A 26807-nucleotide genomic window follows, 5' to 3' on the forward strand; every position below is an offset into this window, starting at 1 on the left:
TGTTTTATAGCATAATGATGCAAACATAACAGTATTTACATTCATCACATTACTGTGCTGGAAAACAATATAAATTAAATAAAAAGAAGAAAAAATGTAGAAGAAGAAAAGCGGGACAAAGACAGAGGTAATGTGATGTAATGAATAGTGATGATCATATAAATAAACTAAGTTTAGTAAAAGTTTGTAAACAAACTTTATATTGTTCCAGTTTTAAAGTCTATTCTAAAAGTTATAAATAGTGTAATAATGTCTGGGTTTCCAGAGATCCGTGATTTAGTAACATTTAAATTTTTTTTGTCACATGATACGTTTTAACAACATTTGACTCTATAGTTGTGTAGAATTTGGGGATTTGTGGTATTTGTAATTCGAAGTGGTTAATTCGATAATGTTTGTTTATAACGGCTTATTAAAAAGCAACATTTGATGTAAAATTCACTTTAAAAGTGTAGTACAGTGTAATTCATCGTGATACCGCTAGAGGAGCTAAAGTTTAGTAGAACATTACTGCCACCTACTGGACATCGAACACTTTTAAAATGAAGTGGAAGATTAAACAGTACTGTATGATAAAGAAGTGTTTAAATAAAGACTTTTATGTGCAGGAAGACCAGATGTAATTATTCTTACTGTTTGTGTTTCATTTATAATGTGACCCAGACAGCACCTATATTTATATTCGATCAGATATCAATGTTTGTTTGTTTTAAAGGAAAAAATAATAAATGCTTTATTTCACCACACACTCATTAACAAGACAATGTAGTTATGAACAAATTTTCTTTACAAACACAGGAAGCTGAAAGCAGCTGAGATGTAAATATCAGAGAGAACATTAAATATGATGACAAATGTAGTGACAGACATTTTCATGTTGTTCTAATCAACAGTATTGGGTGACCTACGTTCCTGTGGTGGTGAACATGACTGCGAGTTCTCCAGAAGAACAAATGCTGGTAATGTACAGTTCAAACACACACTGTTTTTCACACAGAATAAACTAAAGCCCATCACTTCCTCATCACCTAAACACACTGTTCATTTAGATTTTACTTACGGCAGCCAAACGGCTCATTTTGTAAACCCCTTGATCACTTACTCTGTCTTTAAGGGAACTAAACGAAGAGGAATGAATGAAAAGTGGTATCCAATCTGTGATATTATTGGGGACCTGATTATGGTTCAGAACGATCTATAAAACATAACTGACTACTAAAATCAGATTGTCAAAATGTCCATATAGAGGAGTATGAGCGCAACTGGCAACCGCTCTAAAAGGACACGGCTCTGATTTGATTAAACAGAGTGAAGGTTATTCATGAAGTATATCAGAATTGTACAAATCAATTAAACTACTTACTCTATGAACTCTATTTAAACAAAATCATTACTGAGTTTGGACCAAAATGATATCTGTATGCTAATGTGTGCTAATCAGGAAATACTTTCTACCTACCTTTCCTAGCCTGACTTTAAAATCCCACCCTGTCTGGCCTGCACTTCCTCCCCTCACTCTGCCCTGTCTTTCCCTCCTGCATTGCCTGAGTTTCTCTCACCCACATTACTTCACCTACATTACCATACCTAACTGTGCTATATGGGATGTTCTACTATAATGATCAGGCCGTGTACAACCAGACTCCATTCCCAATGGTCCCTCCACTGCAGCAACATCCATCTACCAAGAGGAAGAGGAAAACGGTGCGTGTGCTTACTCTTTGTTTCAGTACTGGTTCATTTACTGAGTATATGATCGATTATTATAATTTTTAGATTTTGACTCGCCTAGTCTGTGATTTAATTGCTACTGTCTCTGTTGTCTACAGATGAACAGCTTGAGAGTTATTCAGTAAAATCTGCTGCATTAGATGGCGCTGAAAAGTCTACCTCTTCAGCTGAGCCTGGTCCTGCACAAGCCGTCACACCAAAGCCAGATAAAACAGAGCCTGTGCACGTGCCCCCAGAGGTTCCAGCTTCTGCTCTATTCACCATCGATGAGCCGAAACAGACACGGCTCCTCGTCCTGACGACTCCCAATCGCTCAGAGAGGTGAGTTTAGGGCTCGTCGCTGTCCCTGCACTGGATTTTAACTGGTCAAAATCTTTTACAATGTGACTAAATTAAACGTGTAGTCCAGCATTTTCCAACATGTTTTAATTAAGACGTATTGCAAATTGTTAAACTGTTGTGCATGTTAAACGTGTTGAATACAAAAGTAGCCTGAAAGAACAAATCCGTACTTTTAGAAATAAGACTCGTACTTTTTAAATACGTTTTCTACAAATAAAAGAATTAGACATCTTTAAATTTCAATATGCAATATTATCTTTTGGTAATGGCGTATAAAAATATAAAAATCTCACATAATCCTTCCTTTTTCCCACAACTGCCCTTTGACTTTCATTGTAATCGAGTCATGAGTAAAGTTTTCTACTCGTCTCAATAAACTAGGAGGCATGTTAGCTCTTGGTTGTAGTTATTGCACATGGACTACAAATACTGTAGATATAAACTGAGGTGCAACACTGGAGTATTTCTTTAAATAACTATATATAAAGATATAAATGCTGTCGTTCACTTGGTGAATGTGTGAAACCTACATTTACACTACAAATTCACAGTAATCCTGGTGTTTTATTATTAATTGGGTGTGTTTGTGTGTTAGGATAAGCCAGAGCTCGCTTTCCAGCAGTCTGACTTTGACCTTGAGCCAGTCTCAACCACAGTCGAGAATTCCAGTGTGTCTCCTGTGATTGTGGAGCATCTGGCTTCAGCAGAAACACCAGCAGATGAGATCGAAGCGCAGGAAGCCGAGCCGCCGAAGAACGAACCCGAGCCCGGCTCTGAGGATGAAAGCAACGATGAGGTCCTTTCACCTGTCGAAGAGCCCAACAACACCACCATGCACAGTGAGACCTACTTCTTCTGACTCGCACACTTCATCATGTTTTCACTACTTTTCATGTCTGCTTTTGCTCGTTCCTTCCTCAGAGCCAGAGATGGAGAATAAGAGGATACAATATAGTAGAGACTTTCTTTTGAGCATCCAGTTCATGCCTGATTGTATGCAGAAGCCAGAGGGGCTTCCATCCATACCTGATGTGGTGCTACACAAGGTAAGCCTCCTGACATGTGGGCTTTATTTTAACTTTAAAACCAAATAAGGAATATTGTTTCACAGATCATTGCTTCACTCTCTGCTTTTACAGTGTAACCAAAATAAGTTGCCACCGGACCCACAGGGTCTCAGCTCCAGAGACTCAAATATCTCAAATATTCCAGCAGGAACTGGAAGCAGCTGTTTCAGTAAGCATCGTTTCTCTCAAGAGGGCTTTCTCTTCATTTTCCCACAGAATAAAATCTAAATCTACTGAATTTGCAAATGAAGCTTCAAGTGGATAATCTGTTATCAGGCTTGAACCCGTCCTTCTGTAACATTTCTATGGTATCTTTATGTGTAATATTTGTATTTTTTTAATTGCACAGATTTTTAGTTTTTATGATGATTGACTGTGAGAGGCTTCAGGACGAGCTGGAGGAGGCGAATAACAAAGCTCACAGAAAAACCAGGGGTAACGTCAAGTTCATCGGGGAGCTGTTTAAGTTGCGGATGTTGACCGAGTCCATCATTCATAACTGCGTGGTAAAACTGCTGAAACAAAATGAAACTCTATTCTCCTCACCACCGCCGGCTAAGAGATGGACTTTAAGACGGCCAAGGTAAACAACCAAAGACACCATTGTAGAGCATTTTCATTGTTCAGGATTGTTCTAATTACCATCCTGCAAAGTTGTACACTATTATACCTTTAATGTAGCATATTGAATATGCATTAAGTCTCTAGCTTTTGATTTAGGCCTCGCAGTAAATGATATTAGTAGTGATATTAAAGTGTGTGTGTGGTTTAGTAAGCTTTTGCTGCTGCTTATGTAATACTCGGCTTTGTAAAAGTTTCATGTTAAAGCCTGTAATCTTTAACTGAGCACATGTTAACAGAGCACTTGCTTATAATTTATAGACCAATACAAAGATGCTTGGAGAAATTGCTAGAGCTACATTACATAAAAAGTGTGCTTCCTGTTGTTTAATATTTTAACAGCTGTTCCAAGTGTAACCGATGAAATGTTTATGAACCGCCAGTAAACAAATATCTGCTTTTTACAACTTGTCGCGTCTGACAGCTGTAAATATCTTCTATTAAACATTTTTCCTGAAGTACTTGATGATAAGATTTATTTGGGACCGAATTTCGGGGGACGACGGCTGAACTGGAAGAACGGCTGTGATGGAGAAACTAGCGCTAGAGCCACATCCGGAGCATCAGGTGAGTCTGTAGTGAATGTAGTCTGTGTTCTTTTTCAGCTCTCTCCTGTGTTCATGTTGTGAAACTGTGTTCTTGAAACTAAATTCAGTTTAATGCATGAGCATTTTTAGTCATGACACATCATGTCTCTTGTGTTTCAGTAAAACTGGACGCAGTGCCAGACTCGACTACAAACAAGCTGCGCTATCAGAGGAGGAAATGGAGAAATGCTCTAAATCCATTATTGAGGAGTTTCTACACATAAATGATTACAAAGTAATGATCTCATGCAGTGATCTGGACCACGCTGGAGCGAAACCAGACCACGTGGGTCATCTGTTCCATCAGCTGCTGCAGGCTGGGATCCTCTCCACATCTCAGTTTTTTAAAGGGTGAGTGACATTCCTGCACCACACAGCTCCGTCTCCCACTGGCGCCAGAGACACTACTGTCTGCGTCATGAGATGTCCACAGCTTGATGACATATTTACACCCAATGGGGTTATTGTAACATTATTATGAATACGCTTGCTTTTACATTTGGTCATTTTCAGATAATTTTATAACAGAATCAGAATCCTTTAATAAGACTTTTGTCTGTGTTTTTTTTTTGCTCTCTTTTCCCCCCATTTTCTTACCTCTCCTTGTTTACACAGGTTCTCAGAAACCCTCGAGATAGCAGATGATATGGCGATTGACATTCCTTATGTATGGCAGTACATAGCGGAGCTCGTTAATCCTGTGCTTCGGGAAGGAGGAATCTCTTTGAGAGAATTATTAATGTATTTACAGTTACATTTGAGACTATACATATACATTTTTTGCTGGAAAGGAAGTTGGTGTTTGTTTTTAATTGTCGATTTCTTGTGAATTCCAGTGAATTTAGTAAACCACTACTTCCTGTGGCAAGAGCCGGCATATTATTTGCAGAAATATTGCAGCTTCTCTGCAAACAAATGGTGAGCTGTGAGATCTTCTATAGAACATTACTGAAAAAAGGAAAGTGTTTTGTCATACTAGTTGAAAAAGGTTCTTTTGTGTTCAAGTCATTGCTGTGTTTTTCTTCACTTTAGAGCCAAAAGGAAGTGGAGGCCTTATGGAGGGACTCTAAACTGAGCTGGGCTGATTTTCTTCCTGAAACCGTGGATGGGAATTTCATTTGTTAGTATAAGAACATTACAAATGGCAGCTCGTCTGATCAGAAAAGAGAAAAGTGTTTGTGTTTGTGGTGTAAAAAGCAGTGTGTTGGTTGGTAGACTTGATGCAGTTTAATTTCTAAACCAGCACAAATGCTGCCTTTAAGAAGAACATCTTCAGAGGGGTTTTTTTCTCGTCCTGGTATCATAAGTGTAGATAAACATAGGTTGTGTTTAATTGACAGCCCTGATGAAGTCTGATGACCTGAAGAGGGTGGAGCTGAGACTTCAGACAGCAGACGGACTTCTGAGGAGGAACATCAGCACCACACGAGAGGTTAGAGGTCACCAACCTGTAATTAATCCTGGAGGAATTAAGTGTGATTAGAGAGATAGTGATTTAAATGTGTGTGTGTGTGTGTGTGTGTGTGTGTGTGTGTGTGTGTGTGTGTGTGTGTGTGTGTGTGAGTGTACTGAAAAATTTATTTAATTTGTTTGTTGTGTGAATTGCCAATTTATTATTATTTATTTGTATATTGTATTTATGTATTTATTTGTAAATGTATTTACTGTAAACTCGTATTAAAGATAAAGTAAGTGCAGATTGTTGTTAGTTATTTATCTTTTTAGGTGGCAGCAGGATGGGGCACTATGCCGGCTGTTTGTCTGCCTTTGAGCACAGGTGAGAACTCGTTCGAGTTGCAAACGGTAGAGTTGGAGATGGAGGCTTTGGAGAAACAGGCAAAGCATGTTAAACTTTTAAACTTTTTTTTTTTTTTTCCATAAACTTCATAAAGGTCTCTTTCTCATGGTGGAATCATGAACACTGACCTTAACTGAGGCAAGTGAGGCTGCAGTTCTTTGGATGTTGTTATGGGGTCTTTTGTGATCTCTTGGATGAGTGGTCTCTGTGCTCTTGGGGTAATTTTGGTCGGCCGGCCACACCTGGGAAGATCCTCCACTGTTCCATGTTTTTGCCATGTGTGAATAATTTCTCTCACTGTGGTTCACTGGAGTCCCAAAGCTTTAGAAACAGCTTTATAACCTTTTCCAGACTGATAGATCTCCATTACTTTCTTTCTTATTTGTTTCTGAATTTCTTTGGATCTCAGCATGATGTCCAGCTTTTGAGGATCTTTTGGTCGACTTCACTTTGTCAGGCAGGTCCTATTTAAGAGATTTCTTGATTGTGAACAGGTGTGGCAGTAATCAGGCCTGTGTGTGGTGAGAGAAATTAAACTCAGGTGTGATGAACCACAGTTTTAACAGGGGGGCAAACACTTTTTCACACAGGGCCATGTAGTTTTGGATTTTGTTTCCCCTCAATAATAAAAATCTTCATTTAAAATCTGCATGTCGTGTTCACTTGTGTATCTTTTACTAATATTTAAATTAGTTTGACGATCTGAAACATTAAAGTGTGACAAACATGCAAATAAATATACACAGTGGTGTGAAAAAGTGTTTGCCCCCTTCCTGATTTCATACTACTACAAAAGTATGTACTTGATATACAATGCTATTTTTTTCTTTCTTTGTCTTCCAACAGTCATTTAGTTGAATCTTCTGAGGAGAAGTGGGTTCCACACACCAGCCATCAACCAGAAAAGAGGTTCAAGCAGTCTCCAAACTCAGCACCTGTTTCAGCTCTACCAGTAAGAGTGAGAGACAGAAAATCCCAGTCTTCACTGGTTGTATCCCCCAACACACCTGAAGAGAGGTAGAATCAGGATTTTACACCCCAGCCAGTCTGTAGACCATCTGTCATGGCACTTGTTGATGAGAAGATGTTGGGAATGGGCTACAAACTGTTCGTTGACGACTTCTACACAAGTCCAGCACTGTTTAGAGATCTCCTAAAAAAAAATAACATCTGAGCAGTGGGAAAATTCAGTCCACAAACCCTCAAACCATCACCAACAAGCTTCTGAAAAAAGCTCCTTGAGGCCTCATCACTGGCTGAGAGAAGAGGATGTGCTGTTTGTAGAATGGAAGGATAAAAGGAAGGTCCAGATGTGCTCCATCATTCACAGAGGCACTGAAGGAAGCATTGTGCTACTTTTATGTTCATTACTTTCTTCTTTTACTGTTTTTCTAATGTTCAAATACCAGTCTTATGCTTATTGTGTGAATGTTATTATTCCCAGTACATTTGGTTATCAGGCTGCTTTTCCTCAAACAGACGGAGGGAGAAAAGAACTACACACAGTCTCAGAATAATGTTTATAGGAATCTCCTTTTTATTGTATTTTCTTCAAAGTTGAAATATAAACTCATTACACATGTGACTTTTACCCCGTCACTATTCTGGATTGTTTCAGGACCGAATTCATGTATTTATATATAAAAAAAATAATGTTTTATGACGTATACATTTTTTTCTAAGGAACTTCAGCATTTTTGGATGATGTAAAGCCCAAAGTGTGTTCTTTTAAAAGAGATGTAAATTGTGTATGTAGCACACTGTTGTCAGGAACTTTTACCATTGAAAGTCAGGAAGGTCATTTTCAGCTGTGAGGCCCAAAAGTGGGGCTGAAACCGAACAGGGTTCAAGAAACCGGGTTTATTTTCATATAAGTAACAGTATTTAGTTCAGTAAACTTAAGTTCATTTAAAGGAGAATTCAGTGCTGTTTAGTTCAGTAAAGTCTTCATTTAATCCGAAACTATTCGATTCATTAAGTTCAATTATCCTCAAATTAATATTTTTACATTCAATAAAAACAAATCATCCAGTTTTCATTGATGTTTATTTAGTGAATAATGCATTTAATAAACAATTGGTTTCACTCAGAATGACTTTTTATTTTTTAATAAGTAGTAAAAATGTCTTTTTTATAAAACTCATCTGAAGCATAAAGATAAAAATGCACCAGTTGGTTAAAAGAAAACATTTAAAAGTAAAACATTTATTCCAGCTCATAAATCCTATAAAACATGCAGCATTAAACATGAACTTCCAGCAGATGAACATCTCATAATACTGTCTGGAAGTGAGAAATGTACAGGTTGTTTTTACTCCATACACATGAACTTACTTTGATCAGAAACACAATCATACTCCAAAATCAATTAATAAAGTCAATAAAAGAATCCCAAACTGCTGTGTGTCTTGTCCTCGCTATTAATGACGTCATTAGAGCTCCACTACTTCTAATGACCTGCTGTGACAGTGAGCTCTAAATCACATCACACTGCCACCTACTGGTCATTTATGATTCTGCAACATTCATGGAGTCACTCCGGTCAACTTCCGGTTCTCAACAATACCGCGTACTAACTGCTTTCTCTATGGAGCTCTATGTAATAAGTGTAGTTTAAACACTCGTCAATCAAATACAATTATCAACAGAATGTAAATAAAAAACAGTTTTTAAAAACCTCTTTGTATTATGTAACAGAGATATCTACTGAAGTTAGCATGCTAAGCTAGCCCCGGTCCGTCCTCAGAGAGCATGGAGTCCCGCTGACCTTTACTCGCTTTATACACAGTTTACAGACGTTTTTATCTTATTTATGACTGTAATATCGCTCTTCTCTCAGAAACAACAGAAAAGTTGTGAAGACACAATGATATTTTATCCACGCTTTCCCTCTGTAATATGTGCACATGCGCATCGTGAGTGTGTGCGTGTAAGAGAGAGATGGGGGCATGGGTGACGTCACAGAACGAGGGCGGAGCATCTCTCTGTGACGTCACTGTAGGGCTACCTGTATATAAGTCAGAATGCATCTCTGTTTCTCTCATTTCCAAAGTTTGTGCGTTTAAGTAAAGACACGTAAACATGGGGCTCTTCAGAAGGTTTAGAGATATTTTTCAAACCAGAAGAGAGAGGAATTCTGAGCAGATTGCTGAAAAGAAGGAGAAGCTGGAATACATGGAGAAAGTAGTAACAGACTTGGATGCATTTTCTCTTCTAATGATAGAGAAGATAACAGAAGAGAAAGAAGAGAAAGCCATTCTGCTACAGACGGTGCAAAAGCTGGAGGCTACTTTGGCTTCTGAGCGAAAGCAGCAGGAACAGGACATAACTGAGAGAAGCCAGAGCTGGGCGAGAGAACAAAAACAACTGCAGGAACGTGTTGCTCAGCTTGAGGCCACATTAAAAAGAAAGAAAAGAAAGAAGGCAAAACTAGACATGAAGACGAGTAATAACTTACAGCTCAAGACCACCAGGGAGCTCCAGGATTCCCTGAATCACTCTGAGGAAAAGAAGTGTTCAGATCATGAGGGTGATCTTTTGAGGAGAGACCGAGAGAGACTGGAGCAACGTCTTGCTCTGCTGGTGACCACTTTAAATTTTGAACAAAATAAATTTAAAAAGGAAAAAGAGATGATTAAACTAGACATGGAGGAGATGACCACCATACACTTTCAAACCATCAGAGAGCTGCAGGATTCCCTGAATCATTGTGAGGAAGAGAAAAATAATTTAATGAGAGACAGAGAGCGACTGGAGGAACGTGTTGCTCAGCTGGAGGCCACTTTAGGGAAGGCCAAACTAGACATGAAGAAGATAATCATCAGACAGGTCCAAACCACCAGAGAGCTGCAGAATTCCCTGAACCACTGTAAAGAAGAGAAGAAGACTGCAAAACATCAGAGAGATCATTTAATGAGAGACAGAGAGCGACAGAAGGACTGTGTTGCTCTGCTGGAGGAAACTTTAAAATTTGAGAAAAATAAATGGAAGGATAAACCAAAGGTTAAACGACAGATCAGTCCCTTATACACAACTTCTTTAATAATTCATGAGAAACAGAAAATGGCAGCACTGGAGAGCAAAACATCTGCTAAGCTCTGGGCAGGTTTAGATTCAGGACGTGAGCACATGCCATACATTTAATAAAGTAAAAAAAATTAAATAAATCTGCTTATTTTAATATTTAATAAAAATGTGTGTGTTTTGTGTATTTTATTAAAGTGTTGGACTTCATTTAAATTCAACTAAGAAATAAAATCCACATGATAAAATGTTGGCAAAATGTGACAAAAGTAAATGATATTAAAATAAATGTTAAAATGTTAAATTAAATTAAAATTCAATATATTTATTTTAATAACTCCATTCAGTTTAATCAATTCAGTTAAAAAAAAGATTTGGTTTAGTAATTTTGACTCTTTTGATTCAGTTTAAGTAACTCAGTTCAAAAGAGTTTATTATTTAAAAAATAAAGTCCAGAATGGTTTCCACTATCATACGACACTCAGTCACATGACGCTAATGAAACAGTTCCTCATCATCATTATCACACAATATGAACAGTTCAGATTCATAAACACGTTACTGATCAACCAACACACATCTTTACCTTTTAATACCACAAAACTCACCAGAATCCCATTGTTCAAGATCTGAGTTTACATTTTCTCTCACACAATGACATCAGTTCACATCTAATTCCATATACAACCATTTTTACACATTACAAACTGTGTACTCACCAAAATCCAAAGAAATAAACATGTAGGTGTGTATTTTATCCTCTTTGACTCTGTTTTATTTTCTTCCTCATCTCTTCCATACATCATACATTCTAATAGAAAAACCAAGGACCAATTAACATCTGTTTACAGGCTGCATTTGGCCCTGGGACCAGATTTTGGATCCCCCTGAGATAACTAGAGTGCTCATGCAGAAGTTATTTCCAAATCTCCCAAAACACACTGAATTTGAAGATTTAATTCTATTTTTTTTTGTCTTCTACAGCTTACCAGTAAGTGTGCCATTACTGCCACCTAGCGGATAATGGACAAATAAATTCTCCAATACACTCATCAAGACAGGTAGGTTCATATCTGTATTGTATTGTATTGTATTGTCTTGTATTGTATTGTATGCTCAAAGAAAACAAATAAAACAAATAGAAGACAGAAAAATTAATTGGGGAAAAAGAAAATTACTGTAAATTGGTTTTGATTGAACATGTGGGAATTTGAAGCAGAAGTCAGAAAAACACAGGTAGAGACGGGACAGAACTCACTCTTTCTAGTGTGTTAAAATAAATCCAGACATGGATGGTTGCCCAACGAGGAGAGACCCCCAGCACATCAGGCACAGCGAGGTCAACAGACAGCCCAAGCAAACGCTCCAGCACCTGGAGACTCACCGCAGACGTCACCGCCGCTGTACGCTGATGCACCATGTTTGTATTCAGATCTAACAGCATATGCAAACTTCTTTTCTTTCTTGCAGTGAAGAATCACTTACACTCTGTTTGCTCTCTAATCAGACTGACGACATAAATGAGGTTGGAATGAACACAAAAGTGAAGTCGAAGTAGATTCTAAATAAAACTCACAAACATGCATGAGGTTGTTCATCATTCATGGTGAGATGTTCAGCTCTGCATAGATCACTTTCTAAATGTGTGAGAGATCAGTGGAAAGATTTTGGGCCCTGCATAAAAGAATGTAAGGAAAAAACACGCTGGGACCGGAACCTCAGACCCCACTGTAATGTAGAACACAGACACACTGTATGACATTAAATCAGTTCACATTTATTAACAACATCCCGACTTCCCAAGCCATGGCATAATGACACCAGACTCTTTCTCCAAATAATTATAGAGGATCCTCACATACACAAAGCTTCTGTGTCTAAACTGCAATTTCTTGGGGCATCTGATATCAGAACAATGTAAAACTTAAAAGAAAAAAGGCAGGCAAAATATCCCTGTGCCCAAGACCAAGGAACAGCTCATGTATTTCCTAGGAATGTGGTTGCAGGAATTTTCAAGACTGAAAACTTCCCATATAAATTATCAGGAATATTTAGGTATTAACAGGAATGAATGGAAATACAGTTGGAATTTACAGAATTGCAAGTTATCCTATAACAGGGAACTTAAATGTAGTAAAAAAATAACTTGCTTGATAATCAACCAGATTGAATGCAGTTTCAGTTGAATTTCTACCTGCACATTCATCAATCACATGCACACAGCACACTTACTGCAGGGCTCCTGAGACCGTACCCCTACATGCACTGTGTTTTCTTCATGTAAACAATGAGTCACGCCTCAAAAAAGGTTAAAAACCACTGCCTTATGGGTAATAAAAGACCAATAATCAGGATCTCAGGTCTACATTCCTTACTATTGAAGTAAACAGGACCAATACAGAACAGTTCATCAGACAGGAAGTCACTTATAGTTACTCAAGTACAGTAACAAAGTACATTTACTCAAACACTTTACATCACACACACACACACACACACACACACACACACACACACACACACACACACACACACGCACACACACATGCTCAGCTCTGCTCGGTGTTTTTCTCCTTTTTCTCATCACCAGTCACTAAAACAGAGCACACTGATTAGTCCCATCAGCCACAGATCTGCTTCTCACCGCTCGTTACCTCAATTATGAAGTACAAATGTTTAAGTGAATCAGGTTCTGCCCCACATTAACTGTCAGCTATATTGCTTTCAGAGCTCAAAATGAACAAAGCACTAAAGCTGCAAGAAAATACCTCAACTTCAGTTTCTGTCAAATTCCTTTTCTTTAAGGACATCAAACATCACTGACTTTACTAAAGTGGATTTCAAGAAAAAATATACCATCATTGAAAGCTCTCTGTGATGAAGAGACATTAGACATTTGTCAAATTTAAAATCTTTATTTATTTAAATAATAAAAAAAATGAAAATGGTGAAACAACATGCACACTAAAGTACATGAAACGTTCGTATTTCACCATCTTCCTTTATTCCTGAATCATTTTCCATCTCTTCAAGTTGCTTCAACAGATCCTCGAAGCTGTCGATATCAAACACTGGTACAGAATCCAGGATCTCTGTGCTGTTGTGGGGGTCTTCAGTATGATTCTGGTCTCCAGACTGGTTAAAAAAGCCATATTCCTCATTTAATATGGAAAAGATGTCGTTGTTGAGCAAAGTGATTTCCTCCTCGTCCTCGAGCTGAACCTCACTGCTTGTACATTCAGACCCATAGCAGGTGCTGTAAACAGAAGTGCACAATTTTAGCTGCATATTAAAGTAAATGAGTGGCGATTATGGCGATTATTTAAGATGCAGAGTAAAACTTCATTTGCATGTCATTCTTCTGAAACTGTTCCAATGCAGTTTACTAACTCACTTGGTCTGGCAGAAAGTCGACTCAGAAACAGAAGGGAAAAGAGGAGGATCAAAGCAGATGTCTTTAGGAGACAGCAGTTCTTGGTGGCTAAGGCCGGGGAACTGATCACTAACTTCAGGCACGAGGTCATGGACTGGTACTTCTTCTGGCATGTTCATGACTATGTGGTGGTTTGGTTGATGATCAGGTCTCCTCTGTGAGTCACTACTCTGCAAACTGCCTTTTCTCCTTCCCTTCTTTGGAAGCGGTTTATAAACCCAATCTACATGATAGAAAAGAAGAATTTAAAGAGTAAGAAGCAACATAAAAACAATAAAAGTGTCAGAATTGATGCGTTTGTTTTGTTATTTTGCCATTTGTCTATAAAGAAAGTTCACCTACCAGGAAACAACTGTTCGTGTTCCTGTTTAAGCCTCCATGATTCAGTGTAGTAGGGTTTCTTCTGTTCTTCACTCAGTTTGTTCCACGCGATCCCAAGCTGCATGCTGATCTCTGCAGAGCTGCTATTTGGATTGGCCTTGGAAAAGATGGGCGCTGTTTCTCGCCCAAACCATGTAGGCATTCATTGGCCTTCTGATGTTGCCTTTTTTATCTCTGCACTTGGCAACGTTAAATTTATCTACAAAATACAAAACAAAGTTTAAGTTAAACAGAAATCATTATAAACTTCTAGTTAAAACAGTGAACAGAACAGAGTCATGCAAAACTGCACCAGTCTTAAACACACACAATGTTGTAGTACAAATATTTTATAAGTGCTGCATTACTCAGTCAGTACAAAATCATTTTATATTTCCTGCATGACAGATTGATATTTAATGTGGTTTTAGGAACTAAATGATAACTATATTTCATTGTCTCTGTACTTGTTCTCTGTACAATGACAATAAAGTTGAATAAAGTTGACAGCAGGAGAAGCAGCTGTAGCTGTTACCCGTCTTATTATCTGTCATTATTTCTCCTTCTTTCTTCTGAAAGTCACTCTTTCTGGCTGAAAAATCTTTTTTGGCGTCTTGAAGAGCGGATTGTTCAAAACATTGACGCTTATCACTAAAAACAATTAAAAGCATTTCAGCTGTTTGTTTGCGCTTCATTGCTGTGGTCAGTAAATGTTTGTGTTGAACTGCAGCACAACAAAGTTGTCATGACAATAAAAGCGAGTCCAGGGCGCTATCAGAGATACCGACGGCACAAAAGAGGCGGGGCTTCAATAAATCAAATGCAGACGCAGAAGCTGAAAACGGGTGGTGTTAAGACAAGCGAAGTGGTGTGTGATTGTAAACCCTACATGAGTTACTATAGCGCTCCTGTGTTTAGACACAGTAGGGTATTAAAATATTTAGAATTATATTATTTAATAGAAATCACGTGTTTGCAGTTTGGAATGTGATTTTGATAAAAAATTGTGGGGTTTAATTTCAGGTGTAATTAATTTGTACTGCATGTGGTGACCTGTTGTTGTGTTATACTTAAAGTGACCATTAGGGGGAGTAGAAGTGCATTGAAAATAGAGAATGAGAGAACACGTGATTAGCGCGTGTCAGATGTGCGTTATGAGCTATTAGAAAAGAAATCATTCATTCATGCTACCTGGCCTCGCTTCCTTCTGTTTCCTGACAACACTGCACTTTTAACAGACTTTATTTCATTTTCCTTAGATTATTCATTATACTTACCTTCTCTGAACACAAACAGATTTTGTATTTAAACACATGGTAGTATTTATAGTCTCTGTTCATCCTTCAATTATAATCATCTACTTATTAAGACGTTTGTAAGCAATACATTATCATAAGAATAAAATAATCTGGTAAATTAATCACAAGGTAAATTAACTGTAATACATATTTTTTATTGAATACAATCAGGTCCAAAAATGTATTTAAAAAAGAAAAAACATTAATGAAAGATGTGATTGATTTTGATCTGCCGCCAGTCTTTTTACAAGCACTTAGTGTTTTCTCAACTGATCCATAACTACACCATAATATGTATGGGATTTTTATATTGGTATTAAAATAAGAAACTAAACTCCTATAAAATCATCTCAGCAGTATTAAAATCAAGATTTGGTGATTTCTGTAAAAAGCTTGGTGTGAATGGACGTCTCTGTTCACCTGTGTACAGCAGCACATGGGGAGGACAACAAATAATGACAAGAAACAAAAAAGTGACAAACTTCATTTGGATTTGACTTTTCCTTCATCACCCTTATAGCTGACATGCCATCATTATACACACACAATGAATGTAACACTGATTTGAGGTGATCCATGAAAAAAACACTTTCTATTAGTCAGTTCTATAAATGTAAGTTTTAAGACTAACGAGGCATAAAAACAATTCAAATGTTTACACGTGAGATTCGTAACACCACTTCCACAAATACAAAGTGCCCTAGTGTAACATTTGATCAGTTATCAGCAAAAACAACTTCCTCCTTTCTGCTAAATCTTGATATTCAAATCCTTGTTTAGTCAATTATTCCCTGGTTCTCCTACAGCTGATGTTCTACTGTATACACAACACATCATCTACAGGAATCTTTGATATCCCCAGACCTGAGGTGAGATACTGAACAGGAACGAGTGAGATGAGACTTTAAACTGTTGCTCAGAGACGAGTCCATAACATCTTCTCTTCATCTTCTTCCTCTTGATCTCTTCATCTTTTTCCTTCTCCTCCTGATCCCCTGGTGTTGGACAGAAATCCCTCTGTAACCTATAACATAAAGCTGTTCAAACACTATGTGCTCTGTATTCATCTCTATGTGAGGCTCATGACTGGAAGGAGACGAGCTGCTTGGAGGAGACTGAGTCCTCACAGAGGACGAGCTGCTTGGAGGAGACCGAGTTCTCACAAGGGACGAGCTGCTTGGAGGAGACCGAATCCTCACAGTAGACGAGCTGCTTGGAGGAGACCGAGTTCTCACAGGGGACGAGCTGCTTGGAGGAGACCGAGTCCTCACAGGGGACGAGCGGCTTCGAGGAGACCGAGTCCTCACAGGAGACGAGCTGCTTGGAGGAGACCGAGTCCTCACAGGAGACGAGCTGCTTGGAGGAGACCGAGTCCTCACAGGGGACGAGCTGCTTGGAGAAGACCGAGTCCTCACAGGAGACGAGCTGCTTGGAGGAGACCGAGTCCTCACAGGGGACGAGCTGCTTGGAGAAGACCGAGTCCTCACAGGAGACGAGTTGCTTGGAGGAGACCAAGTCCTCACAGGGGACGAGCTGCTTGGAGGAGACCGAGTCCTCACAGGAGACGAGCTGCTTGGAGGAGACCGAGTTCTCACAGGGGACGAGCTGCTTGGAGGAGACCGAGTCCTCACAGGAGACGAGCTGATTGGAGGAGACCGAGTCCTCACAGGGGATGAGCTGCTTGGAGGAGACTGTATATTCATTATTTAAATAATATCAAATATATAATATAAAATATTTCATATAATAAAAATCAAAAGTAATCTTTCAGAGTTGAATCCCAGTGGAAACGCGACTGATCCGAAGCTGCTGCTTTTCAGCTGATAGACCCTGTGTGGTCAAAAGTATTTGGACATGTGTCTTTTCCAGACAGATGTGGTTCATAAATTCACCTAAAATGCACTTAAATGCACCATACAGCCAATTAACATGCAAACTGTGAAACACTTCATATAAACAGAATGTAGAATCACTGAAAGCATTTTAATTGGGATTTAAATACCCGCTACAGAGGGAAGCAGGAGCTTTTCTGTAGCTATTATTGCTTTTATGTTCATGGCACAGGACCAAATATTAGTTTATTTTATCTTTCCATAATGAGCTGGAATAAATCATAAATGCTGTGGTGCCAATGGAAGATTAAGGAGAAAAAGAGTCTCCAGGGACCATGATGATTTCTTGGCCCATGATGATAACTGGCTAATAAGCTGATTTAGATTCCTGCAGCTGTGCTCCTGGATCTATGTGCTAAATTGGGTCCAGTACTACAGAGGGAAACACACCAGAACCATGCCGTCCCCGTCCAAATACAGGTCCTCACCACTCTGGGGTTAATGACAACAGGTTGTTTTAGTCGGAAATGGCAGACAGCGAAATACTTTATATAAATATTATATATAATTAACTTTTTCACCTTCTTTAGATATAATATAATTCTATTAAATCTCATGCTATAGGTCTGGTATCTGCCCCTGAGTGTCATAATGCCTGTCATTTTGGATGTTATTATTAAGGTGGGTGGTCGATACATCAGGTTTCCCTTCACTGTGGCACACTGACCTGCTTCAGCACATGATTCCTTTATCCTGACACATAGCAGTGTAGGGAACAGACTACAGGCAGCTGCAGGACTGCAGGACTGCAGGTTGAGTTTAATAATAATAATATGACATGTGACAGAGGCTTCACCTCAGACGCTCCTCACCTCCTTAAATGCAGATGTGGAGCTCTGGATGTCTCAGGTGGAAGACTTCTATACCACCCGGAAAATGTGTACAAGATTATCAGGGTGTGTGGTGTTTTGCACAATGTGGCACTGAGGACCAGTTTCCCTCTCCCTCCTGACCTAAGTGAAAGAATCCATGAGGAGGTCATACGGCGTTTGAAAGGAAGACAAAAATCATGGTTTAACTTCATCTTTTAATAATTGTGCAATTTTACTTTTGTCACATTTTTCCAAAAGTTTATCATGTGGATTTTAATTATTTAGCTTAAAAGCATCCTCCAGTTGAGAAACACTGATTTAGAATCAGGATTTAAATGATGTTGAACACTTCAATAAACACTTGATTTCATATTTTAGGTTTTTTATTGATTTTATTAATTATTATTGGACATGGAGAGGTTTAGCTTTCAGTTCCTGTCCTTGATGTCCAGACTCACTTGCCTTTTATTTTACTGGAATGAGTGATACCCGTCTGATCCAGTCCGGCAAAAGAGCAGATATAGAACTGTGAGACTTCAGTGAAGACCACACCGCATTGTGAATCCTCAAATCACCACCGGGAAGACTCGATGAGAATACAATTGAGTCTGTTCCGATTGTGTGACATTTGCGACAAAGGATAGGACGACAATTCCAATCACGATGTTTCGCTGGTTCAGTTGTCCATAGAACACAGCCACAGAAGGTGATGGTGTAGTACGTTACAAAGGTGCTTTGCATGACGAAGTCCTTGAACAGAAAACTGTGAGTGCTTGAAGCAACCAGCGAGCTGGCAGTAACTCCAAACGATTAGACAAGGGTAATAACCCTACGCACATGATAGATACGGGTGATCAGCTGAAGTCCTGCAGGAAGATCATAGACAGAGTTCTGGATGGAATCTAGCCACATTCCATCTGGGGAGAACATGTTAGCATGGTGCAGAATGTCCATCACCGGTCTGAACGGGTCCGCATCAGTTTCCCAAACAAATTCGTCCTTTTTTGGTTGAAACCTGAACCATTTACGGGGTAAATTATGGCACTGTTTACCTAAAGGACAGGTGGGCTGCTCCAGGCACCACAGGCAGTGCTTTTGAAGAACAAGTAAATAACAAGCATCGCAGGTAGGTCTAGAGGTGTCAAAGTTGAAGTGATACCCCTCAGCACATGCTTTGATGTACGCACACGTGCCTTGACGCAGACGCATACCTTGCAGAAGCCACCTTTGTTCACTAGCTGCCATGTTCCTGCACACAGCATAAAATACACACAACAACAACATGATTTATATACAATATAATCAAAGAATCAGAATTAAAGCGTAGAAAGAGTTTAGTGCTTTTAGTTATAAGGAAACGTTTGTTACAGTCATTTTTTCTCATTGACTAGGGCCATAATCCCTCCATCCAAATCCACATAGATGTTTTGATCCATATCTGTGGAGATGTTTTCTGTAGAAGACTCTTCACCTGTAATTTTATACACTGGGAGCTGTACGTATTGTCTAAACAATGACAAGGAATTCCACAACAGATAAAACATGCCACGGCTGCAAGGATTATTAAAATTGTAGTCCCAGTCTGACCCTATTCTACTCTATTTATTAGTATATTATGTTAATTATACTTGGAGTAAACAGGTTGCATGAGTTTGATTAAAATATGGGCTAAATAGGTTAAATTAAGCTACTTCATTGTATCTAATAGGTTCTATACTAATTATTAGGTCCATTTGTTAGATTAATATAAAAAGTTAAACTATAAAAGCTAAGCTTAGCTAGCCGGCTAGTTACCCATGCTAATGTCGCTAAATAATAACTTTGTACTTTTTCGAGTCTTCTACTAAATAATGTACAATATTCTGCCATAATTATTTAGAGGACTTACCAGGTACCTGTATGAAGAAATGTTCAATAGAAGAGAATTTGTAATGTTTTTTTAGTTGCTGCTAATCGCTGCTGCTTCTTGCTGCTGTTTGTTTGTTTGGTGGTTGTCAATTTTAGTGTCTCTGTGTTATTGTGATTTAATATTTAAACTGATGCTGTGAATACTGTTCAATAACTGTTTATTTTATTTTCTAATTAAAATGTCAATTATTTTCAATACAGATTTATTTCCTATAAAACTAAAGCTGTGTAATTATCACCTCCTGAGCCGAACCTACTGCCCGAAAGATATTCATTTATTGTCAGTGGCTGTCAGTCGACGCAGGTTTTACACTTGCAGTTTTACATTAGACTTTTTGCAGCAATCGATATTTTATTTTTTTATTTTTTTATTTTTTTATAACTCTGTTTATTGACAAATCAACAATCACAAATACAAAAATGTAAACCGAAATTCTCCATTTTCCCTTTTTAAACAACAAAGAGCAAACACCCCCACCCTGCCACCCAAAACACAAACAAACCCCCCAGACAAAGACACACATGCGCACTCAGGTTTGTGCAGTTTTAGGAAAATAAGGGGAAAAATGTAGAGGTGTCATGAGTATGAACTGGAAGAGATATTCGAGGTGGAAAATAGAGACGCATATGAGGAACAATAGTCACTCCAGAAAACAGATATATGCCATGGCCGGTAAAAAGTGGTGACCACGTACACCAGGCAAAGTGTGTCGGCCGGAAGGAAAAGATAGGAAAATATAATGTAAAATAAAAATAGTAAAATAAGCAAACAGCATGCAGGCAACATGCCTTAACTATACTCAAACAGCATATGCACATATTTTCAAAACACAAGTAGAAACGTAGGTGAAAAAAATCATATAAAAATATATATAAATATAAAAGTGAGAAGAGTAATAGGTTAATAGGCACAACACATCGTCAGATAATAAAGAACGTAGGAGAATAGTTGCAAGAATTTGTATAAGAGGTACACTGTCCAAAACACACAGGAAGTAAGCATGAGAGAGCATGAGCTTAAGATGCAGGCAGGATGAGAGTAAGACAGGAAATGTTATATAAAGAAGTATTATGGCATAAGAAATATATTTTAAGAAGATTTACGAGACGAGACGAGACGAGAGCTATGAAAATTAGGAAAAGCATTTGGAGAAAAGTGCTGGTGTGTTAAAACTAAAGCCGTGGTTTGTAAAACTAATAAAAAACACGTTTTATACAAAGTCTGCACAAAACAAAACAAAGGATGATTTACAGATATAGGAAAAAAAACCCAGACGAGATTTTAAGAAAAGGTGTGAATATTGCGGTGGATGATCTGTTGCATTGTTGTGTACAAAGGGCACGATGAGGGGATGTTTTTTAAGACAAGGTCTCCATCAAGAGATATTTTTTGTACATGTAAATTAGAATCGTATGGAGGTGAACGAGGCCTCCTGGATATGGGTGGAATTTTACTAAGAATAGGTAGAAACACACCAGAAAACTCGTGAGCAAAAGGTGGGATATGCAAAGCCCCATAAAATCAATGATGTACGTAAATTGTGAGGGAGGAGACATTAGACAAAATATGTACATTTTACTAGGTGTGAGATATAAAAAATAAGGATTGTTTATATCAAATTCGCACTCGCATGTGAAAGCTGGCGGGTGTCATTGCTGTCAGGATGATTCTCTCCTGAGAGCTCCATGGGACGGGTCTGAAGTGACTGCAATAAAGCTGATTTTCTCCTTCTCATTCATGACTGGAAGATGTCTTCATTTGGTTTGTTTATGTATTATTTTAAGTTTTTGTAACTTATTGGTAAATGATTAGTGAACAGCTAAAACTAATTTGAGTATTGAGCCACAATTGTTATGTCTATTCGGACATGGGGTCTGAGTTACGAGACCCTGACCACTGTACTGTAACTCAGTGTCAGGATGTTACTGATCTTCTTATCGCCTCGGCATCATGGTGGAGTCTCCTGTCATCAGAGAGTCTTTACCATGAGGTGCCGTGTAGAACATCCAGTGGTCAGTATGAGAGAATTGATTAACAGAATATAAGATTTTTTCTCCAAAGTTTAAATAACATTGGATTTTTTTTCCATTTGTTGAATTTTAAGTTCATTCATTTTTTCATTCATGTATTTTTGCTCTTGTTGTGAAGTGAAGTTTGTGTCATTGCTGCTACACTGTGCATCTGAACAATCACGACTCAAATCTCACAATAAACTTTAGGGTTTTATCACATTTTCTACTTTCATTCATCTGATTGTCTCCCCAGTGTCCAACTGCTCCATGGCTTTGTGTATCAGTCACCTCACAACTATAGCAAAGAGTTTTTATTATTGAGCGAGTAAATTCCAAGTGATTCAGTGCTTATGCTCAGAGACTGACCTGATTTTTTTCAACTACTGCTGAATGTTTGTTTACATTCACAATATTCAATATTATATCACATTATATTCCACATGGATCGTGCAGTACAGTGTACAAGTTGTTAATAACATTCTTGTGTATGTTTCTATTTTCTTTATAGTGATTAATCTGTAGGATATATCATATAAATGTGGAAATCTTCATATAATAATCATAAAAATTTATAATTTTAGAATATAAAAATAGGTTTAAATGTAGACCTTTAAGTACTAAAGCACCCTATTGCAATAAAATATTATTATAAATTATTATTATTATTATTATTATTATTATTATTATTATTAATATTAATATTATAATGACAAACTGTGTTTATAAAATGAACATGAAATAAGGCTGTAATACTGCACTGTATTTAACTGCCCGAACCAGATTTATTCTAGTTTTAAACATATTGATAGTCATTTTTATTTATTTTTTGTTGTATTTTTATGTTTTTCAATTTCACTTCAGTAAATTATGACTTTATGTTTTTAATTTATTACCCAGTAAAAGCCTTGCTATTTATAAATGTGTATTTAAAACACAGATATTTAAAAAAGAATAATACATCAAAAGATCTAATATCTACCAAACTACAAAAATCACTCAGTGTTGATTTGAGGTTTTTGGACATTTATTCCAGCTCATAAATCCTATAAAACATGCAGCATTAAACATGAACTTCCAGCAGATGAACATCTCATAATACTGTCTGGAAGTGAGAAATGTACAGGTTGTTTTTACTCCATACACATGAACTTACTTTGATCAGAAACACAATCATACTCCAAATCAATTAATCAATAAAGTCAATAAAAGAATCCCAAACTGCTGTGTGTCTTGTCCTCGTTATTAATGACGTCATTAGAGCTCCACTACTTCTAATTACCTGCTGTGACAGTGAGCTCTAATACACATCACACTGCCACCTACTGGTCATTTATGATTCTGCAACATTCATAGAGTCACTCCGGTCAGCTTCCGGTTTTCAACTCGGATTCACTCGCTTTATACACAGTTTACAGCCGTTTTTATCTTATTTATGACTGTAATATCACTCTTCTCTCAGGAACAACAGAAAAGCTGTAAAGACATGATATTTTATCTGCTCTTTACCTCTGTAATGTGCGAATGCGCATAGTGTCAGGTTAAGAGAGACCGGGTTACGTCACAGACGGAGGGCGTGGCATCTCCCTGTGACGTCACAGTAAGGCAACATCTATAATTGGGAAGGCGTCTCTGTTTCTCTCATTTCCAAGGTTTTTGCTTGTGAGTAAAGAGGCATAAACATGGAGCTCTTCAGAAGGTTAAGAAAATTTTTTCAAAGCAGAAGAACAAAGAAAACTAAGCAGATTGCTGAAATGAAGGAGAAGCTGGAACACATGGAGAAAGTAGTGAAAGACTTGGATGCATTTTCTCTTCTAATAATAGAGAAGTTAACAGAAGAGAAAGAAGAGAAAGCCATTCTGCTACAGACGGTGCAAAAGCTGGAGGCTATTTTGGCTTCTGAGCAAAAGCAGCAGGAACAGGATATAACTGAGAGAAGCCAGAGCTGGGCGAGAGAACAAAAACAACTGGAGGAACGTGTTGCTCAGCTTGAGTTTATTTTGGATCAGACCACCATGAAGCTCCAGTCTTCCTTGAAAATCAATGAGGAACTGAAGAAAACTGTAGAAGGTGAGAGAGAGAGCTGGACAAGAGAACAAACGAAAGTGGAGAAACATGTTGCTCAGCTTGAGGTCACTTTGGAACAGACCACCATGGAGCTCCAGTCTTCCCTGAAAATCCATGAGGAACTGGAGAAAACTGTAAAATGTGAGAGAGAGAGCTGGAGGAGAGAACAAAAACGACTGGAGGAACATGTTGCTCAGCTTAAGCTCACTTTAGAACAGACCACCATGGAGCTCCAGGATACTCAGAATCACTGTGAGAAAATAAAAAATAGTGCAGAGCAGGAGAGAGATCATTTGATCAGAGAGAAAGAGCGACTGGAGGAACGTGTTGCTCAGTTTGAGCCTACGTTGGATTTTAAAGAAAAACAGGAGGATGAAAGAGAGAAAACTAAACTTGACATAGAGGAGAGGAACAACTTACAGCTTCAGACCAACAGGGGGCTCCAGGATACCCAGAATCTCTGTGAGGAAGAAAAGAAGACTTCAGAGAATAAAACAGATCATTATATGAGAGTCCGAGAGCGATGGGAGGAAATTGTTGCTCAGCTGAGACAAGAAAACATTCAAAAGAAAACGAGAAATAGAAAAAGAAGACAAGAGAAACAGAGAGTCTGAACATGCCTTTTTCCTCTTTCTGTTTCTCTTATGGCTATTTATGATAGTTTTACACTTATAGTCAATAGTATAAAGCTGAGTGTAAAGCTATTGTATTTTGTAGATCGTCTCGTCTTTTGATCATTTTTTATTTCTGTCTTGTCACATCTTTTTTTTAATCTTTTTTTAAATCTTGATTTTAATCTTTTACTACAAAGAGTCACAATAAACACTAATAACAACCATTATTTTTGTCTTCCTTACAAACGGCGTATGACCTCCTCATGGATTCTTCCACTTAGTTTATATCGCTCTTGTGGGGCAGGGGGCTGTGGCTCGGGGTCATAATGCTGAGGGGGAGGGAGGTCAGGAGGGAGAGGGAAACTGGTCCTCAGTGCCACATTGTGCAAAACACCACACACCCTGATAATCTTGTACACTTTTTCCGGGTGGTATAGAAGTCTTCCACCTGAGACATCCAGAGCTCCACATCTGCATTTCTGGAGGTGAGGAGCGTCTGAGGGGTGATGCCTCTGTCACCTGTCATATTATAGATTACATCAGGACAATGTTTACAATTTCTACATGTTGTTAATGTCACCAAGAAGCCAGTCATCACTTCCTGCAGCTGCATAGATCACATAGATCCAGGAGCACAGCTGTAGGAATCTAAATCAGCTTATTATTCAGTCATCATCATGGGCCGAGAAATCATCATGGTCCCTGGAGACTCTTTCTCTCCTTAATCTTCCATTGGCGTAATCCTCCAGCAGTGCCATCATGCAGCATTAAACACGGGGGTCACCACAGCATTTATATGTTTACAGTAATTACACTGATCATTAACACCTTGGCAAAATCAGCATGAATTAGTGGCATCACCACCCGAGATACAATTTGAAGATGAAAATGTGACATGTGAACACGTTTCTTCATGCCAGTTTTGTCATGAACATCATTATAGTTAGGACTGAAAATGAGAACATAAAGAGAGTAACGACTGTGTGAGAGCGTAATGGCTGCATTTCCAGATTTATTGAAGGAAAATATGTCGTTATTTACACTGTGTTCTGCAGTTATCTAATGGTAGGGGATTTGATGTTCTCCTGTATTCCATGCAGTCGGGCATCTCCTCCTCCTGCGCTCCCGTAGTGGAATGTGATGGTGAGACGCCACTGATTACAAATTTAGAGTGAATTTTTATTTAACATTTGAGTTGGATTTTATAAGAAGGTGTTTATGAAACAACTATCACTCAGTACAAACCCAAATAACCTGCAGGATTTCATCTTCATGATCACAACACTTCAAACAAAACATCTACAGTACATACAGGATTCAGGGCCATTTTTCAATATTTATATGTTACAGTAATTTTTTATTATTTATATTAGGAGTCTTTAACGACTCTGTGCATATGTTTTAAAAAAATGACCATGTTACTGTGTGTACAATGATACTAATTGTGTTCATGTATTACAAACACTTTATTAGGAGCACCTATATATTCATATTCACTGTGTGTGTGTGTGTGTGTGTGTGTGTGTGTGTGTGTTGTGTGTGTGTGTGTGTGTGATTATTTGTACAAACAGTTCAGTCTCATCACTTTCATTATTTTAGATCAAACATGTGCACTACTACTATCAGGTAAAATACAATGTCCTCGTAGGAAAAAACACAAAAAACAAAGTGTCCAAAAACTTACGACCCCCAGGCTGAAATAGTCCATGCAGACACAAAACAGAGTAAGAACAGGAGCTTTGAGGGTTGGGATTTGGACTGTAGTTTATGTTAACAGTCTGCTACACTGACTCAGGACTACAGTTTGTATCTGATCATCACTTCACCTCAACATCATTTAGCTGTAATAAATGGACATTCAGTGAAACCCAGATGAGGACGGGTTCCCTCTGGTTCCTCTCAAGGTTTCTTCCTTATGCCGTCTCGGGGAGTTTGTTCTTGCTGCAGTCACCACCGGCTTTTTCATCAGAGACAAACTTACACATAAAGAACATCTTATTTATTTGTATCACCACATTATCTGTGTGAGAAATGCTCTATTTGTGCGTAATAAAATGTAATCTGAGAGAGAGCGAGAGACGGGGGGGGGTGACGTCACAGGAGGAGCTCGGGGCGTGTTTGTGTGACATCACAGTAGAGATGTCTATAAGTCAGAATGTGTCTTTGTTTCTCATTTCTCAGGTTTGTGCAGTTTTAGGAAAATAAGGGGAAAAATGTAGAGATGTCATGAGTATGAACTGGAAG

At 38.2% G+C, this 26807-nt stretch overlaps 3 protein-coding genes across 5 annotated transcripts in view; 2 read left to right on the plus strand and 1 right to left on the minus strand.

The window, feature by feature from the left end:
- Nucleotides 1-26807, minus strand: part of LOC124384578 (zinc finger protein 850-like) — a 1373244-nt gene that overhangs the window by 1012067 nt on the left and 334370 nt on the right. Inside the window, exon 10 of the mRNA XM_046847550.1 lies at nucleotides 10078-10097. Coding sequence (XP_046703506.1) covers nucleotides 10078-10097 — 20 coding nt within the window. The remainder of the gene's footprint in view (nucleotides 1-10077; nucleotides 10098-26807) is intronic.
- LOC124384657 (leucine-rich repeat flightless-interacting protein 1-like) overlaps nucleotides 1-26807 on the plus strand; it is a 794289-nt gene that overhangs the window by 323904 nt on the left and 443578 nt on the right. The gene's annotated exons all lie outside the window — the stretch shown is intronic.
- On the plus strand, nucleotides 72-7406 carry LOC124384613 (eukaryotic translation initiation factor 4 gamma 3-like). Of its 3 annotated transcripts, XM_046847610.1 has the most exons (9): nucleotides 3496-3723; nucleotides 4221-4328; nucleotides 4469-4699; nucleotides 4964-5089; nucleotides 5185-5266; nucleotides 5381-5468; nucleotides 5689-5780; nucleotides 6074-6184; nucleotides 6993-7406. In XM_046847610.1, the coding sequence occupies exons 3-9, from the start codon at nucleotides 4527-4529 to the stop codon at nucleotides 7002-7004; spliced, it is 684 nt and encodes a 227-aa protein (XP_046703566.1). In that variant the 5' UTR covers nucleotides 3496-3723; nucleotides 4221-4328; nucleotides 4469-4526; the 3' UTR covers nucleotides 7005-7406. The 3 variants fall into 3 exon arrangements, 2 of the variants coding, with proteins under 2 accessions (XP_046703566.1, XP_046703565.1); XR_006925424.1 differs by lacking the exons at nucleotides 4964-5089; nucleotides 5185-5266; nucleotides 5381-5468; ... (1 more) ...; nucleotides 6074-6184; nucleotides 6993-7406 and adding exons at nucleotides 72-127; nucleotides 894-959; nucleotides 2669-2912; nucleotides 2995-3119; nucleotides 3213-3309 and having other exon boundaries at nucleotides 3490-3723; nucleotides 4469-4565; XM_046847609.1 differs by lacking the exon at nucleotides 6993-7406 and having other exon boundaries at nucleotides 6074-6244.

The sequence above is a fragment of the Silurus meridionalis genome, chromosome 4 (genome assembly GCF_014805685.1).
Source record: "Silurus meridionalis isolate SWU-2019-XX chromosome 4, ASM1480568v1, whole genome shotgun sequence".
Lineage (NCBI taxonomy): Eukaryota > Metazoa > Chordata > Actinopteri > Siluriformes > Siluridae > Silurus > Silurus meridionalis.

What these genes read in the sequence shown, in the direction of transcription:
- LOC124384613 (XM_046847609.1), top strand. Translation starts at nt 4,527, where the DNA reads ATGGAGAAATGCTCTAAATCCATTATTGAGGAGTTTCTACACATAAAT. An exon ending in TCTTTGAGAGAATTATTAAT is followed by an intron (nt 5,090 to 5,184) that starts GTATTTACAGTT and finishes TGTGAATTCCAG; the next exon opens with TGAATTTAGTAAACCACTAC. An exon ending in CGTGGATGGGAATTTCATTT is followed by an intron (nt 5,469 to 5,688) that starts GTTAGTATAAGA and finishes TTTAATTGACAG; the next exon opens with CCCTGATGAAGTCTGATGAC.